General features: G+C 36.5%; 1 protein-coding gene across 3 annotated transcripts in view; it reads left to right on the forward strand.

The window, feature by feature from the left end:
• Window positions 1–19,697, forward strand: part of LOC134654566 (synaptotagmin-10-like) — a 101,692-nt gene that overhangs the window by 56,835 nt on the left and 25,160 nt on the right. For all 3 annotated transcript variants that reach the window (XM_063510032.1, XM_063510031.1, XM_063510030.1), the window contains one exon: window positions 11,389–11,532. In XM_063510032.1, the coding sequence (XP_063366102.1) occupies window positions 11,389–11,532 (144 nt within the window). The remainder of the gene's footprint in view (window positions 1–11,388; window positions 11,533–19,697) is intronic.

The following is a 19,697-nucleotide window of genomic DNA, read 5'->3' on the forward strand; positions in this document are numbered from 1 at the left end:
AAGGTACTACTTTCAAAAAGAGACCGCCCACATACTTAGACGTCGCTATTAAATTGACACCCATTTCCTGTTCATGATGTTTACAAAGCTTTGAATTTGTGTATCAAAGTCAAAAAATAATATTTTGTTATTTTTGTTGAATGGTTGTATTTTTATTTTATATTGAAAAACACGTGTAAGTAAGAAAGAAATATATTTCCTAAAAAAAAATTGTTACCGTATTTATTGGCCACGCTGTAAGAATTTTGTCAAAATGCTCGCTATGATACAATTTCTTTGATGATGTCACATTAATGTAGCAATAATTTTACATAAATACGCCAGAATAAAAAAACGTCACTCACAACTCTCAGTTTACTCATTCTAATCTTGGATAGTTATCAGTATAAGTTTTCTTTAACAGTATTTCATTTAACATTATAAGTACCGTAAAATGGGGTGAGTAGGGTTCGCGGGGAGAGTTGGGTTATGAATGGGGAGAAAAGGGATGAAAGGGGGTAAGATGGGATTTTAAGGCTACTGCTACAAAATAATGTATTCCAATTTAAAATGGAGCTACTAATAATAAAAAAAATCGATTCAACAATGTTTCAAAATCACCTTTGTATGAAATTCCATCTCACCCCAATTACGAGGGACTACGGAGTGAGGTGGGATTTCCTGTTTATCGTCAAAGTTATGAAATGGAACTACCCAAAATAAAATAAAAACTAAAATACAAACGTCCGGAACACTTATTATATACACCATTCAGTTTGCATATATGTAAAAATAAAATGTTATCGAGGTTTGAATGTCAGTTTTGCCCCTACTCACCCCATTTTACGGTACCTAATATTTATTCAGGCCTGGCAAACCATTACAAAACCGTATTTAACAGTTGGATCGGATTAAGTCAATTAATAACGAGAAGGGAATGCTATAAACAGGTAACGCAATTATTCGGCAATTAACCTAACTGGTTGCTATGTGGTCAGAGACTATTCTGGCGGGAAATACGAGTTATGTGACGTTATCTATGAAAAGGGACCTTATTATAGATGGCGCTTACGCCATTATTAACGATGCTCCGATATAAATACAATGCCGCACGACGCTGTGCGGCGTAAGCGCCATCGACAATAAGGTCCCTTTTCATAATAGATAATGCCCCATATATAGGTGTTATTAGTGTATTAGACAGTTCCGGCGTATAGTTGTTAGAATCAGTCTCTACCAAACGTTATATGGTTGTTTATTGTATGTTTTACCCTGGAGTCGTATTCTGATTGTAATAACGGGTATGAATTTGATCTTAATTTTCAATCAATACGTATTGATTTTCTGTTTGGTTGTGTTAGAACATTTTCTTAAGAGGCCGGTATCGATTTTAGTCACAAAAATGTAAAATTGATAGATTTAGTAAATGAAATTGTACACCTTTTATTTCGTAATAGAAATAACAAGTACTGGTATCTACTAGCACGTCTTCTTATCTTGCACTTGTACAGATCATTTTTTTGAAAACAGACTCACTAAATTAGTAATGATTTTTTTTCTGATGGACGTTTAGGTAAACGCGCGCAAAGCACTGATTTAGTCGATCTTATTTGGAAATTTCGTAAAGTTTGGACTGCTAAAAATGGTAATTTTGTATTACACATATCCTCTACTCCAACTTTCATAGACTACATTTTTGTTATATGATATTGAACAAGAGTAAATGAAAGTTAGACGAAATCAATTTTCACCAGAAATTACTTCAAAACAAGTGATTTTTTTTCGTGAAAATCGACTTAATTTCAACGTAATTTTGATACTTAAACAATCTACAACATTTCCTGAAACTGTTCTTATACATCATTTTGTATAATTTACCACTATAATTTTTTGATGAATTTTTAAAAACTGCCCCTGGTCGTCATATATTGCCGATGACGCACGCTCGAGGCCTCATTATTAAAAGGCAAGATGAGAAGACGTGCTAATAGAAACCAATACTTGTTATTTAGATATTACGTAACAAAATGTGTACAATTTCAACAACGAAATCTATCAATTTAACATTTTGGCTCTAAAATCGTTAATGGAGCCTTATACTTAGGTACAAACATAGGTATTAGGGTTAGTTTAGGTAGGTGAAGATATGGGACTCTAGGTACTGAATGCTGTTTGTATGATGCTTCAAATCATATAAATATAGGTATAGGTACTTATGTAGTTCTACTTATTTTTCTGCCTCAAATACCTACTCGTAAGATTGAGAAAAAGCTTTTTTTTCCGATATTGGTATATTGATAGCAGTATTTTTCTTACATTACTCGTACTAGTTCGTAAAAACTGGCAGTACTGGGTTCAAACCTAACCTTATGCCAAAACTAATATTAGGATAAGTAAGGTATTAAACATCTCAAGGCCAATACCAATATTGACGTGAACAATCGTTGCGTTGAAAAGCTTTTCGCTTACCTTATACTCCTAAGAGAAATCATAATACTTGGCGAAGCAACAGATGAAACAGTCCTCAGAATATATTTAATTTCTCGGAATCCTCTATTTACCGAGAACTCCCTGAGGATAGGTCGAGACCTGCTGGCCTGATACGCTTTCAATTGGATATATTGTTTGTTTAGGTGTTGTCGATATGTTGCAGGTACACGCCGAAACCGCGTGCGGTGTATGGTTGGACGAACTATGTAAATTTTAATCGTGGTTTAGCTGTAGTTGGGATTTAAACATTCTACCTATTTACATGATCGCAAGTAGGTATGTAGGTTTTGGTAACGATATTAGGTTTAGAATAGACCTATTCTAAACCTAGGTATTTAACTTCAGAGAGAAGTCACGCACTTTAAGAAGAATATTTTAGACATTATGTTTTAATGACATTCTGTAAAACACGTGTAAATATAACTCGCAGGGGAAATCGAAAAACCAAAAAGGAATAATAGTCCTTTGATACAATAGAAAAAAAGGAATGAATATTTTTAGTAGGTTGGATCAAACATTATAAAATTACGTCATAATTACTAAGTGCCCCTAAGCTATAAAGCGGTATGGAAGTAATAATAGTAGTTAATATATAATTATTACTTTGATATTTTAGGTCTTTGCTCACGGGGGTTAGACTGAGTGTAAGGCCTGAGTGGACGCTCGAAGCGGAGCATTCGGCAGGGCGTGCAACGTGGCGTGGAACTGACAAGTGATTTGATCAGCGTGCACTAAGGCCGCTCCTATGCGTTTGCATTTGTTTAACATGCACGCCGCACGCCCCGCCCCGCTGCACGCCCAACTCGAGCGTCCACTCAGGCCTTACACTACTCGTTCGAACGCTTTAGTTCCTAAACGATGTTGCGAAAATAAGCTCGGTTTATTAATTTTTATAGTACTTAATTATTATAAAAAAACTAGCTTGATTTTGCGTTTATTAATTTGATGCTTTGGTCTGTGTTTGTCTTGATTCAGGCAGGTAACGTTTTAGATGTAAACGAGGCTAGTTCTGATTTTACAGTCTCTTGAAATAGATATGAAAAAGCATTTTGCAACATTGTAAAAGTTTTCAGACGGTGTTATGAATCTGAAGTTCGCAAGAAACTTTTGAACGATTATTTACATTTATAGCCCACAGTATAAAGTTTCATATTAGCTTTGTAAAAACAATATTTGCATAATGAACAACTCTCAATTGAACTAGGTAAGTATCTTTATTTATATAATGACTTATAGAAATTTTTATGTTTGTGCGCTGACCTGATTTTATCTTATAAACATCTTAGTTTGTTCAACTGTAAGTTTATGTGTTCATAAATAAATAATCTTAAGACGTAAGTTTGCTTTTTTTGTATGTTGATATAATACTAGCTTTGAAAAAACCGGCCAAGTGCGAGTCGGACTCGCGCACGGAGGGTTCCGCACCATCAACAAAAAATAAAGCAAAACAAGCAAAAAACGGTCACCCATCTAAGTACTGACCCCACCCGACGTTGCTTAACTTCGGTCAAAAATCACGTTTGTTGTATGGGAGCCCCACTTAAATCTTTATTTTATTCTGTTTTTAGTATTTGTTGTTATAGCGGCAACAGAAATACATCATCTGTGAAAATTTCAACTGTCTAGCTATCACGGTTCGTGAGATACAGCCTGGTGACAGACGGACGGACGGACGGACGGACGGACGGACAGCGGAGTCTTAGTAATAGGGTCCCGTTTTTACCCTTTGGGTACGGAACCCTAAAAACGAATGAAATAGTTTTTTTAATAAATAACTCTTAACTAGATCTCATTTAGCTCCAGAAACGCTATAAACATGCATAAACGTAACATTAAGACCCTTAAATTCCAGTTAAAATCTTATTTCATTACAGCATAAAGTCCTCGCCAAAGGCTGGGTAATTGGGAAAAGTGCCTTCAGCCTCATAAGTTGGCGTTAAGCTTGAGTGCGAGTCAAGATTAAGTGCAACATGCAACGTAACCATCGCATAAAAGTATTTCCAACTAGGTATACAACTTTACTTGGAGAAGCTGAGATTAAAGTTGCGGTTTATAATAACTAGATTAGGATTCTGCTGCGAGGTAACGTATAATTCGAGTTTGAGAAAAGTTAATAAGTTTTTGATGATGTGTTGGTTATGTAAGGTAGGTACGTGTCTTAGTTAAAATGTGCTCTTAATTATTTATGTTGGTACCTAATAAATTAATCAAACAAAACAACATTGATTTATGTCGCTTTGTGTTTTTACTTGGATGTTGGAACTGATGCAGCGGTGGTCTATTTAGAACTCTTTGGTTATTTAAAATAAAACAAATAAAAAACATAACAGTGCTAGATTATTCCAAATTGTCACGACGATATACCTACATAACTTATATGTATTTGTATCCAGAAATATATAAACTGACTGTTTCATGAGATTACCACCTTAATATCGTATAAAATATTATATAGTTTAAGACTTGAACTGCCGTATTCGAACTTCAAGATATTCACAAGAGACGACACGTACTAGATCCATTCTAGATACGTTATAGTTTAGATTTCAACTAGTTCTCTTTTGCAGCGCAATTCAGGCAACCAATGTCTCTTTTACGATAGATCGTGTTAGATATCTATTAGATGTGAATTAGATCTCTAAGTAATATCTTGTGGAAATCGTTCAAGAGTATCTCCAGAATCGCGGAAATGTCAAATTTGACAGGTTAGATCTTAAACATATCGTTATCGTATCTTGGCGATGTCTAAAAGTTATCTAATAGATGTTTATTACAAAATCCGAATCGGGCCCTAAGTTACTTTTTTGTTCGTGGTTTAACCTAACCTAAACCTAATATAGGTTTTTTTTATATAATTTTTATTTTTTAGGTAGGTAGCTATATCTTTTTAACATAAATACGCGTAATGTTCTATATTTTTTGTACTTGCTGTTTTCATGAAGTTGACGTTCGGATGTCAACTGAAGCTGCAATACTGTTACTGCATCGTTATTGCCGCCACTGTGTCTGGGTATTTCCTCGATAAAATGTTTATTCATTTACTATGTCATGTATTATCAAAATACGTCGAATTCCGCTCTAAAATCATGTATACATGAACATCGGAGAAACCTCTAAGGCAAACACGTAATCGGATACCAATATATTGAATATTTGAGCTTCGATGTAATTACATCCTTATCGTTAAGCAGGCCACATACTGACTGGTGATGAACTGAGTCCTATAATTCAGCGGTTCTCAATCTTTTTTTTTGACGGAACCCTTTTGGAAAGCGAAATACTTGATGGAACCCTACAATAAAACAATAGTTTTTAGAAGTGTATTTTTTTTATTAAATAAGCATAATTCTAAATTCTTGCGGAACCCCTGCAGGGGTGTCGCGGAACCCTAGGGTTCCGCGGAACACACTTTGAGAATGGCTGCTATAATTATTTAATTAGGTATAGATGTCCCGTTTAAATTAGGCGGTTGGTATAGTATGGCTCTTCTGAGGTGAACTTTTCGCTTCGGACCTTAATCTTTCAAACAAAGGCCATTGTCTCTATTATCGCAAACCCAAGCGCTCGAGCGTTAGCACGTGCCAGTACAACATTCATATTGAAAAACAACCGGTATCGTCATAGTATTAAGGTTCAAATTTAATGTCACTGATATTCTAGATATTACGTTTTGGTAGTGTAGGACCATAGACCGCCCCGAAGCGATACGGCACTCATATTATTTTGATACTTAGTGTGGTGTTAAAAATGAAACGTGGTTACATATTTATTATATTGCTCTATTTAAATTATTAGCTTGCGGTGGTAAACGTAATAATTTACAAAGGTGCAGCTGCAAGCATTGTTATTTTTTCTTATCTTTAAAATAACGATACCTACTGTGAAATTAGCACCTCTGATGTGATGCCGACGCATAGTGACAATAAAAACACTGATAAGGATTTGCGACCTAACCACTATTGTTTTGCATAGGTATTTACAATAGGTTTATGAGAAGAGCGGTATGCAAGATCCGTGTGCATGAGTAGTGGGGCACATTATTTTATCATTTACCGACCCTACATCAGGTTTAAGTCGGTTTCTAATATCCTAACCGTGTGCTTCGTGTTATTTATATAAGTACTCTGCCCGATATTGTTAAAAACTTGACGACCTGCTTACGTGACCCTGGATTTTGATTGCAAGAAATTTATTATATCTGATTTTTTATGACACGATTTTATCTAGTACTTAGTAAGTAACTGTTTATATACCTACACGGAAAAATGTTGATTATACCTATGTTAAACTTATTAATCTTAAATTTACATTGTTACCTTAGAATTTGTTATATAACAAATATACAATGCTTTATCATAAAATATCTGGGTAACCGAGCTTCGCTCGGAAAACATATAAAGACTCGAAAATGCGCGTTTTCCCAGAGATAAGACCTAGCTAGATCGATTTTTCGCCCCCGAAAACCCCCATATAGCAAATTTCATCGAAATTGTTAGAGCCGTTTCCGAGATCCCCGACATATACTATGACTATGACTATGACTATATATATATATACATATATATATATATATATATATATATATAAATAAATATATAAATAAACAAGAATTGCTCGTTTAAGGGTATTAGATTAGATAACCATGTTTCATTTTTAACACCACACTAAGTATCAAAATAATATGAGTGCCGTATCGCTTAGGGGCGGTCTATCGTCCTACACTACCAAAACGTAATATCTAGAATATCAGTGACATTAAATTTAAACCTTAATACTATGACGATACCGGTTGTTTTTCAATATGAATGTTGTACTGGCACGTGCTAACGCTCGAGCGCTCGGGTTTGCGATAATAGAGACAATGGCCTTTGTTTGAAAGATTATGGTTCGAAGCGAAAAGTTCACCTCAGAAGAGCCATACTATAAGAAGTTTTTTGGTTTGGTTGAAGGCTTGGCTGCATGAAGTTAATTTGTGTTAATTTATGTTAAGTAAATAAAACTGTGTAATTTGTATTACCTACTACCAAAACTCTGCTACGTTCTAATTTCTACTATAACATCACCGCGCAACTGTTTTACCCTTAGGTTTTACCAACCGCAAGTGTTAGACCTTTAGGTATCGCGCGGACAGCATGCAGCACTGTATTCAGGATTTACGTCAAACCCGGCAGTAGTCTGGTGACTCCCGTCTCATGTAAAGCTCTTATTTCAGGCTTAAGATGTAGTTTCTTATATGCTTAGTAAGAAACACAAAGAATACTTATAAGATTAAAAACAAGAAATAAATCCCGGGTGAGGCTTGAATCCATTTTGAGATCCTATGGACGAGATTACTTGAATAATACAAAAACGTTGTTATACACATTGTTTGAAAATTACATTGAAATCTTAAACAAAAATTTAACCAACAGGTTGTCTATTTTATTTGTATGAAACGAAAACAGATTATCTATGTTATTACATAAATTAACTGATGCCACTATATAATAGCTTGATAAATTATTATTATATCAATGATAATAGACAAAGACATAAAACCATCTTTTCCCAAATAATCGAGTACCTATTTGCTGCTTTTTTACGTATTTAAATAAAGAAGTAAGCAGCTGCGTATAATGTGAAACGAAAAGGTAGCATATTGAATATGGGTAATAGTGCAAAAAATTGGAAAACAATAGGGGAGACGTACCGATTGGGATTTACGATCAGACGGGGAAAATTGGCAAAATTATGCGAGTATCCTTGAAACAGTAGTAGGTAACCTTAGTAACCTTTGTTAGGTGAAGAAATATACGTGTAACAAAACAGGAATAAGTAATATTATGTATTCAAATAGGAAATATCGTCAGTCATTTTACTAATTTTACGGTTCCATTATTATTTATTTATTCATGAATCATATCACAATTGTATTTGAATATAGTATATTTTAGTCACAGGCATGGCCTATCGTCGTCGTATATTTAGTCTAAAAATACGCGAGTTCCTTAAAATTTGTTTAACATTATGTATTTATAATGAATTGATTGTTTACATGAATTACTACATATTTTGAGAATCTCAACATTAAGGGAAAAGTATCGTTGTCAGTTGTAGACTTTAGTACTTACAGAATGAACTCACGAGTGTATCTAGGATACTTTAAGAAAACTTCGTATACCTGCACGGGTATGGGTTACGAACGAATCCATGTACATAGTATTCTTCCAGTTAAGAGCCCGTTAACGATTTTAGAGCCAAAATGAAAATTGATAGATTTAGTATTTGAAATGGTACACCTTTTGTTACGTAATATCTAAATAACAAGTATTGGTTTCAATTAGCACGTCTTCTCATCTTGTCTTTTAATAATGAGGTCCCGAGCGTGCGTCACCGGCAATATATGACGAGAAAGGGAAGTTTTTAAAAATTCATCAAAAAATTATAGTGGTAAATTATAGAAAATGATGTATAAGAACAGTTTCAGGAAATGTTGTAGATTGTTTAAGTATCAAAATTACGTTGAAATTAAGTCGATTTTCAAGGAAAATGGTCACATGTTTTGAATCTAGTGAAAATTTATTACGTCTAACTTTCATTTGCTCTTGTTCAATATCATATAATAAAAATATGGTCTATTAAAGGTGGAGTACAGGATATGTGTAATACAAAATTACCATTTTTAGCAGTCCAAACTTTACACGCGTTTACTTAAACGTCCATCAGAAAAAAAAAATTGTGAGTCTGTTTTCAAAAAAATGATCTGAAAAAGTGCAAGATAAGAAGAAGTGCTAATAGATATCAGTACTTGTTATTTCTATTACGTAACAAAAGGTGTACAATTTCATCGACTAAAGGATGACTCACGTTAGACCGGGTCGTGTCCGGGCCGGAGCTTCCGATGCTTTGGTTTCTATGGAAAGCATCACGTGATCAGCTGTCATCTGTCATAGAAAAGTAAGCGCCGGAAGCTCTGGCCCGGACACGGCCCGGTTGGCCCGGTCTAACATGAGTCATCCTTAAATCTATCAATTTTACATTTTTGCGACTAAAATCGATACCGGCCTCTTAAAAACCTTTTGCACGAACATAGTAACTAAGGCTCATACACCGCAATTAGATTGAATCTCCTGTGGATACGCCCAAACGGCCATAAAACCTAATTGTCTGATCGAACCTTTATCCCGACCCGTGTAGTAAAATCATTACTTTTATTCGAACACTAGCTTCTGCCTGCGACTTCGTCCGCGATGATGATGATTGATAAAATGTTAAATACATTTTATCAATCTATCTCAGCCTCTTACAATTTTCCTGCAAATTTCATCTAAATCGGGTCAACGGTTTATAAGTGTGAAGAGGTTTCAGACAGACAGACAGACAGACAAAGTTACTTTTTCATTTATATTATTAGTAGGGATGATGTTAACTATTGTCCACAAGAAAAATAAATTTGAGGTATTGACGCAATTTTACAATATTTTATACTCGTACATCATAGGGAAATAACACGCTAAGATATCTACGGTTTTATCATCTCCAAACAGCGATGAAAATTTCAGAACGAATCCTTAGAAAATATAGGACCGTTATACATGAACGGGATAAGCATGTGGGTTGTAAAAATCTAATTTGAACTCATTTTTCTTGGCTGACTTTACGGGATTTTTCTATCAGATTCAGACGTGACCAGTAAAATGTAATTTTTAGATGTAAATCGTCGCCGGCCGTGAAGTGGTGCTTAAGTATAAATGTTACTTAGGATAATATTTCTGCGTCGTGCGACAAAATGGTACACTAGGGAGCTGGGGTAGTCCCCAGCAGACGAGTTTTAGAAAACGACGAATAGGTGTTATTTTGCTTGAAAATGTGTTGTTTCACTACAATATTAGAATTATAATATTCAAACAAATGTCATAGTTTTCAACGTTTAGCTAAATTTACGCAACTACGTTTTACAATTTGAATCACGCGCGTCCGAATAGTCCCTATAAGGATAACATTCCATTTCTGACCGCAGCTGCACTACTGGTACTGAACGCGTCGCTGTTACTGTCAATTTCCATAGTAAAATGAACAGTAGTGCAGCTGCGGTTGGAATGGACTGTCACCTTAAAACAGGTAGCATTTTCTCGCTGAACTGCTATAATACCTATTTAACCAAGTACGACCCGGGCTTATTCAGCCAGAATATTGAAGTATCTGCGTCTTTTAAATTTGCAAAGCCAAGGCATAATTAAGTAAAACTCGTATAAAACCAATAAATACCTTAATCATCCTAATAATCTGAATAACTAAGGCGTAATTTTTGCAGTTATCACAAATTAATTAGATTAACCTAACAAAGGCAGAAAGCAGTTAATTAGGTTAGACCTTTCAACTTGAAATAAAAACTCAATTTAGCTCTAAAATTTTTTTTACTTTAGGTGGGCTACCTGAAATATAATTGTTGTAACAAAGTTTGGATAGTATATGCAGTAAGTTTGACAATGCACGTAAGATTTAGAATAGTTAGGCTCAACCTAATGCAACCTTAATGAAAACGACTACTATCTTACCTTCCAACCCAGAAGAGAAACCAGCTTCATTGGGATTCGTCCGGCTTCCTCACAATGTTTTTCTTCGCCGAAAAGCATTTAGTTAAACGTCAAATGAGATGTCGTACATAAGTTCCGAAAAGCTTATTGGTACGGCCCGGGGTTGGAGGTCTGTGAGTGTGAGTGTGTCGTACCGTTACCAATACCACCAATTTATCACCCCAATTTAAAAATCTGTCCCATATGTTTCTTTAGTCATACCTGTCGTAATAGACGCGTTTTGTTAGAGAGTGAACCTTAATTATGTACCTAGTACTATTATTTATTCTGTGGCACCACGGTAAATACGCAACGTGGCGAAGGCCAAATATAAAAGGGTATAATAAAAGTGTTTTCGTTACAGGTTCTACGACAAACGACGCTCCCGATCGTGCCGACGCGTCTGCAGACCTTCCAGCGGCAGCTCTCCTACCGCCTGGACCTGCCGTCGATCCAGTTCAGCATCTGCAGCTTAGAGCGAGCTGATTCATCTATTGGACTCATCAAGGTAAGGAGAATTTATGTACATGTGCTTAGGATCTGTTATGGCAACATGTTTCGAACCCATCGGGGGTCCTTCCTCAGGCTTGAGTGCTCACGACGGCTGCACTCCGGGCACTGCGCGAGCCGCCCGCTTCACCGACCGTTGCGCGCATGCTAACAGACAGACAGGGCTACAAATTTCTTCAGGGGTCAGATTTTTAAAATAAAATGACAATCGCGGCCCGTTTCTACTTGAGTTTATTAAATAACCAAATGTAATGTATGTATAGGTCGGCGGTTCGGATCCTGGCTTATAGTTTTCGAGTAAAATGACATAAACTGAAATAAATGTCATATACTCAGAAAAAGTGACCCAAGCCTCTAGTGCCCCAGGCTGGAATCGAACCAGCGTCCTCTGCTATCGCGGCAGGTGCCTGTTACCTCTCGGCCACGGGGGTCGAATTTTTCCAAGTACATATATGCACTTCATACTGAAGGCTTATGGCGCCCCCTGGCTTGGGCTAGAGGCTTGGGTCACTTTTTCTGAGTATATGACATTTATTTCAGTTTATAATTTATATAGTATTAGTATGACTACTCGAAATAATAACAATTTAAAATATTTTCTGAAAATAATTTAATTTGTTCTAGTATGTAAAATGACATAAGTACATTAAATAGGTTGAAAAGCAATTTGCATGGGGCATATAATGAATGCTATAATTTAGATATTTCATTTCATTTCATATTTTGGAGTCTACAGCCTTTACCTATTTTAGTTAGAAATACCTATTGAATAGTTTTAATTTGTTCAGAACTTTACGAAACTTCACACCGGTCGGGTATACATATATTTGAGAGCCATAAAAATAAATAAAATGGCTTCCACGCTCTATTCCCTATTGTCGTGACGGGTCAGACGGACGATCGAGGGCATATTAAGGTTGATTCAGAAAATATTTACGAATTCATATTATTTATTGGCATTCTTTTAATCACAATCTAATAAGAAATCCGAATGTTTGTGTTATTGGTAAGCGATCATTGGTATTTTTGTTCCAATTGAGATAACGTAGCTATACTGGGTCAACCAAATCTTGTCAGTAGAAAAAGGCGGCAAATTTGAAAAATGTAGGCGCGAAGGGATATCAACCCATAGAAAATTTGAATTTCGCGCCTTTTTTTACTGACAAGATTTGGTTGACCATCTATATAAATGATGTGTAAAGGTAGTTAAAATGCGTTGGTGAGTTGTGAAAAATTCTATAAGTAATAACTTATATAAATCTTTTATGTAAATAAAATAAAAATTATAACTAAAATTAAAAACTAAGCATAAACTATAAATAAAAAATTTGGCCTAAATCGCCGCCTATTGGCTGCGTGCCCAGAAGGCTGGCTGTAAATAAATATGTTGTTATTTAAAAAAACTGCATAAAACTGATAGTTTGAACTTGACATTTTAATTGGGGAATTTTTAAAGTTTTTTGACTCTCCTAACTTTTATAATGATTAAAGTAAAGAAAAAGTCTAAAAGATGCAGAGAGTAAATATAAATTCCATATTATTTTTGCATTCTTATTTTACCGTGGAAAGATAAGCGAAACTTTTAAAATTATATGAAAAGGGTTACTCAAACTAAACGTATTATTTATTCGAAGTGTACGTACACACGCTGAGTACTCGTCGCGCGCTCGATCAGTAGAGACGGACTCCGTCATTGCTCTAGACAAATATCCTCGAAAATGGATCGAAACATGCCGAGTATTTTAATTGACATACCGTAAAACGGGGTGAGTAGGTTTCGCGGGGAGAGGTGGGTTATGAATGGGGAGAGAAAGTTTGAGAGGGGGGTGAGAAGGGATTTTAAGGCTACTGCTACAAAAATAATGTATTCCAATTTAAAATGGAGCTATAGTAGTACTCATAATAAAAAAAAATCGATCCAACAATCTTCCAAAATCACCTTTGTATGAAAACCCAACTCACCCCAAATACGAGGGACTACGGGGTGAGGTGGGTTTTCCTGTTTATTGTCAAAGTTATGAAATGGGACTACCCAAAATAAAATAAAAACTAAAATACAAATGTCCGGAACACTTATTATATACACCATTCAGTTTGCATATGTAGAAATAGAATGTTATCGAGGTTTGAATGTCAGTTTTGCGCCGACTCACCCCATTTTACGGTAATAATAAGTGAGTAATTAGTTTCTAAATAATTTTAATAATTTCTAATCTATCTGGAGTTTTATAGTTAAAACGAAACATTTTAGAATTTTTACGGATAAATCGTCCTCTGTCCTGTTAGGAAGCGCACTATCTAGTGAGTGAGTTTAAAATAACGTGCATTTATCACGACTCTTATTAATCCACAGCCCGGCTTTATACGTCACATAATTACGAGCTACAAGCTTTAATTAAGCCTTTGTGTCTTGCTTCGAGCTTCTGCTAGGTTTTTAACTAGCTCCTTTGTCATAATTACTGCTTTTGTCACTGTTTTCGTTTCCTTGTAATTTTAAAATAAAGGTCCCTAATTCTTTTTAAAGATCAAGGCTTTAAAAAGATTTGATTTGATTCGGAAAAGGAAAAAAGTCAATTATTGTTTTTTTTTGTTATCAATTGAATAGGTGCCGGAATGTTGATTGAAATCAAAATGTTAATAGGTCCACGTGTAGCGATTTAAGATTAGGTATTCTAAAGTGATTTGTAATACACATTTGCTTTTTATATGTACCCCTTATAACTAAGAACAGATGTAAAAGTAATGAATTAATGCATTTGTATAAGTATTAGCTAAGATTCCTTGTGTTAGCTTAACTGCCCACATACTTTTTCGCAAAAAAATACAGAAATACTTACTTAGAAAAGAATTACAATTAGAGCACTCGTCGAAAATATAATAATAATCATTGTAAAGGTGCTGAGTTGTTAAATTGATAAAAGTCAACATTTTACAGCGCTAGTGGCAGTCTCGCTCAAAAACGTCAAACTCCCAGTAGAATCCAATTAAAATACAAGTAACTCGATAAACAAGGCCCAGTCATTTCAGTCACGTTGATTGTGTGCCCATCCTTGCCTGTCGGCTGACGAACGGTAATTTCCGAAACGCCTACGCTCGATGACAACCGACCGCATTCAATGTTACTGTGTCAACAAGTGAGGCTGGAGCTGTCAGAGAACGGCTTTTGTTTGTAATTAAAGGCCTGTTTAGACAGGGTCCATTTTTAGCCAATCTGATTAAATTGGCCGATCAAGTCAGGCCGCGCAGACGCAAACGCCAATTTGGCTCGCCGATTATGACCGATATTACTGATAAAATAGGGTGCGGACGCAAGAATACCAATTTTTGACGCTAGTATTCGCGTTTGGGGGTATTTTTTTTTTTAATTTAGAGGGCTCAAATATCACCATACCTACATTTAAAATTGGTGAAAGTCGCCAAATTGGCATTTGCGTCCGCACCACCTGATTTGATCAGACAATTTAAAGAAATTGGGCATCAAATTTACCCGTTTGTACAGGCCTTAACACTACAGTCCAGTGGCTTGAAACCTTTTTCATGGCGTGGTTGATTCTTAGTTTAAAACATGTTTCTTCTTCAGTCGTTCCCTCAAGTCATCTTGTCCTTCTGTTGTTGAAGACCAGGTTCCTCCATGGCTTCTGTTCCTCGCCAAGCGCATAACCTCGCAGAATTATGAAGAGTAAGATGACTCTAAATATATTGAGAGGGCATGGACCCACTTAAATAAAAATAGGTACCTTTAATTTTAAACTTTAGTTTTCTCAAGAAACACGGGCTCAAAAACATCAGTCACTTATATGGATACACGTACGTAGTAAGAACTTTGGAAACACGTGGCCTTATATTTGGTGACTTATAGTTAGAAAGTTAGGATATTTATCCTGGGAATGTGAGCGGAAATGTTAGAAATTGGGGGAACTTCGAGTATGATTGATTCAAAGAAATAACAAGAATAATTTCAGTGGCACTAGGTACAGTAGGCATCAGTTTTATACACTGTCGCCACAATGTTTTATAAATGTTAAAATTTGGATCATAGTTAGACAATCAAAATTGAGGAATTTGAATCATCATTTGAGAAGACAAATGTGTCTTCTTCTTCTTCTTATTTAAAAGTTGTGCTCTTGTCGGTGGAGCAATCTCCAACTCATCATCCGGTCCTCTGCCAACTCCTTAACCTTCTGGGCTCATCTCATTTGTAATGATCTCAAAATCGGAATAGTAGCAGATTTAATCGTAAAGGAGGTTTTGTGTTAAATACCTTTCCTTTAGCAGCGTAAGAGGCGACAATAGACCATAGCACAAAACAGATTGCCTTAGTCATCAATCTTCGGCCGAGATGGATATCCGATATATTGCCATTTTTCGGCCGTTTTTCATTTATACAATGTATAGAAAACTTAGAAAAGCATATAATAAAGATTGTCAATGCCATACAAAATTGAGTTTCACGTTATTGTTTTGGATATCGCGTCGACACCAATCCAAACGGGTAAATACCTACAGTGAAAACGTCTTATTTAATCATGACACATGTATAACTTCTATTCTATAAATAAAGCTGTCTCATCCCAAATACATTTATAGTATAACCTCTATAAGGTTTGGAATATAGTTGGTTTAAAACATATTGTTATTGGTAGGTGAAAGCCTCACAAAATATAGCCCAGACCAGAATGTATTCATATCGATTGCTGGTCCTCATTATTTACGTATCACTGCGCAGATAGCGTCGATTGTATTTTTGAGGTATGTCGTTTGATACGGGTTGGCATGAATGGCACTGTAATAATGGCAATATTTTATAGTTGTATGGTCCTTGCCGTGTCCAAAGGAAACCGGATTTCATTTGTTACTCGTATAGTCTCAAACTCCAAGTTCTGGATACAATTTTGCCAAGGCTATCCTGCTACACCCTTTGAGGCTCTTTGGAAATGCTAGTATTTACTGCAGTTGGCTCTTCATATTAAAAACGGTCCGACTGCCCACCTACAGGTACAGTCACCACACGGGATTGTAATGCAATTTAGGGTTCTAGCTAAATTGGAAATTCTATAGCTTAAGTATTGAACAACCAATTTAGCTAGGCGAGCCTTAACGACATCCTCCGCCGAGCTCTCGTCACGGCTGGGGTTCCGGCGGTTCTGGAACCGTCTGGTTTAGCCCGCGATGACGGGAAAAGACCGGACGGCATGACCCTCGTTCCCTGGAAGATCGGACGGCCTTTAGTTTGGGATGCCACATGTGTGGATACCCTTGCGCCGTCCCATCTTCCAGGAACATCAGTCAGAGCTGGTGCGGCCGCTAACACAGCTGAACACCTCAAGCGGCGCAAATATGCAGCCATTGATTCTGGCTGCATGTTTGAGCCGTTTGGGGTGGAAACCCTTGGGCCGTGGGGACCTGGCGCGCACGGTATATTTTCTGAGCTGGCGAAGCGTCTCGTGGAGGCGTCGGGTGACAAGAGGGCTGGCTCCTACCTGGCGCAACGTATTGGCATTGCCGTCCAGCGCGGCAATGCCGCCAGCCTTCTTGGCACCCTGCCACAAGGCACTGAGTTGGAGACAGTCTTTTATTTATAACTTTAGTTTTTGTTAGTTATTGTAGTTAGTTGTAGTTTTTAATTTTAGTTTTAAATTTTTTAGATATATTACTTGTTTACTTATTTAATAAAAAAATCTGTTCTTCATCTCATTTAGCTAGGTCCCTAAATGGCGTAACAATCACGAAATGTGATGGTACAAACAGCAACACTTTATCTGTATGCACAGTAGAACCCGCTTAATACGATCACGTTTAATACGATTTCCCGCAGTTTACGCCGGTCCCCGGTTTTTATTTCAAGTAGACACACTACTTTATCTAATCTATCTATCTAATACCGTAAAACGGGGCGAGTAGGTTTCGCGGGGAGAGGTGGGTTATGAATGGGGAGAGAAGGTTTGAGAGGGGGGTGAGAAGGGATTTTAAGGCTACTGCTACAAAAATAATGTATTCCAATTTAAAATGGAGCTATAGTAATACGCATAATAAAAAAAAACGATCCAACAATCTTCCAAAATCAACTTTGTATGAAAACCCCTCCCAACCCAAATACGAGGCACTACGGGGTGAGGTGGGTTTTCCTATTTATCGTCAAAGTTATGAAATGGAACTACCCAAAATAAAATAAAAACTAAAATACAAACGTCCGGAACACTTATTATATACACCATTCAGTTTTCATATATAAAAATAAAATGTTATCGACGTTTGAATTTCAGTTTTGACCCTACTCACCCCATTTTACGGTACCTTTAAACGAGCAATTCTTGTTTATTTATTTATATATATATTTCGGGGATCTCGGAAACGGCTCTAACAATTTCGATGAAATTTGCTATATGGGGGTTTTCGGGGGCGAAAAATCGATCTAGCTGGGTCTTATCTCTAGGAAAACGCGCATTTTCGAGTTTTTATATGTTTTCCGAGCGAAGCTCGGTCACCCAGATATTAAATTATAAACTTAAATAAACATATACTTGGAAAAATTCGACCTATGCCGCTGTGGCCCGGTGGCCAAATGGTACAGGCACCTGCCGCGATAGCAGAGGACGCTGGTTCGATTCCAGCCTGGGGCACTGGAGGCCTTGGTCACGTTTTCTTAGTATATGACATTTATTTAAGTTTACATTGCTTCGTGGTTATATCCAGTATTTATAACAATATCTTGATTAGGCTAAGTTTATTTAAAACAGATGGGAAGATACTTTAACCCACCTTTAACCCTAATTAGAATGGTCATTTTTTTTTCGGTGATACAAACTTAGTTTTTTTTACGGCGCGTCGTGTCCACAATACAAAACGTGCTATTTTTCTTTTTCTGTAGTATTTATATGACATTATTTCAGTTTGTAAAAGAAAAATAGCTGTTTTATAATTCGTATTATCGTCGCCATTAGTATTTAAAATGTGTCAACCAATCACCTTTTAGAACAACTGTGTTGGGTGATTGCTTTTCCCCTTGTTATACAAATAGACAGAATTTTCCCCCGCAACACCAATAACGCTAAACAAATAAATATATCTTGTCTACCATCCCATTGATCGAACACAAACAAACCTTCGTATTTGCTTCGAACGTTGCCCTTTATTGCTGGGTCTATAATATATTCTCGGAGGTACAGTCGCAATCAGATATATCGAGGCGAACAACGTGCTCGAAAATAATTGACCATGCATCTTAACGTCTTGATATTAGAGGCTTTGTTGAGATATTTGTGAACACCTTGGCCGCGCCGATATATCTGATGGCAATTGTTACTTAGGTATCGACTGCGTGTCGAAATACGCAATTGGAGAAGGCCGTTGACAAGCTCAATTTCTGTTCTAACTTAATAATAAAATTGTGTTTGGGATTAATAGTTTTTATTTAGAAAAAGCGCTGGTGGCCTAGCGGTAAGTGCGCGCGACTTGCAATCCGGAGGTCGCTGGTTCAAACCCCGGCTCGTACCAATGAATTTTTCGGAACTTATGTACAAAATATCATTTGATATTTACCAGTCGCTTTTCGGTGAAGGAAAACATCGTGAGGAAACCGGACTAATCCCAATACGGGCCTAGTTTATCCTCTGGATTGGAAGGTCAGATGGCAGTCGCTTTCGTAAAAACTAGTGCCCACGCCAATTACTGGGATTAGTTGCCAAGCGGACCCCAGGCTCCCATGAGCCGTGGCAAAAATGCCGGGACAACGCGAGGAAGATGATTTAGAAATAAGTCATTTTCCTACCCATTTGGATCTAGTATTTATGTAATATTATTTCTAAAAGAAAACTGTCGGTTAACAGTGTTTAAAACAATTATTATTATTTTTAATTAAAAAAAAAGGTTATTTGTGTTGTGTATTTTTCATTCGTATTCTTTTACACCATTGAAGATTCAATAAATAAAATTTCAAAATAGAATTCGATTTGAAATGACGCAGAATCTTCTTTATACTTTACCTAATAAACTACGCGACGATTCGACCCTTATTTTCCACATGTGCGCCTCTAACGGCTCTAACAGAATAAAACCCTCGTGTCGCTCGCGTACTCGCCGACGATGCGAACTTCCTGTGACCTATCAGACTCACGTCCGGATCTTTGTCGAGCAAACTTGCCATCTATACAGGGTACAGTCGAA

The sequence above is a fragment of the Cydia amplana genome, chromosome 15, assembly GCF_948474715.1.
Source record: "Cydia amplana chromosome 15, ilCydAmpl1.1, whole genome shotgun sequence".
NCBI classification, from domain to species: Eukaryota; Metazoa; Arthropoda; class Insecta; order Lepidoptera; family Tortricidae; genus Cydia; species Cydia amplana.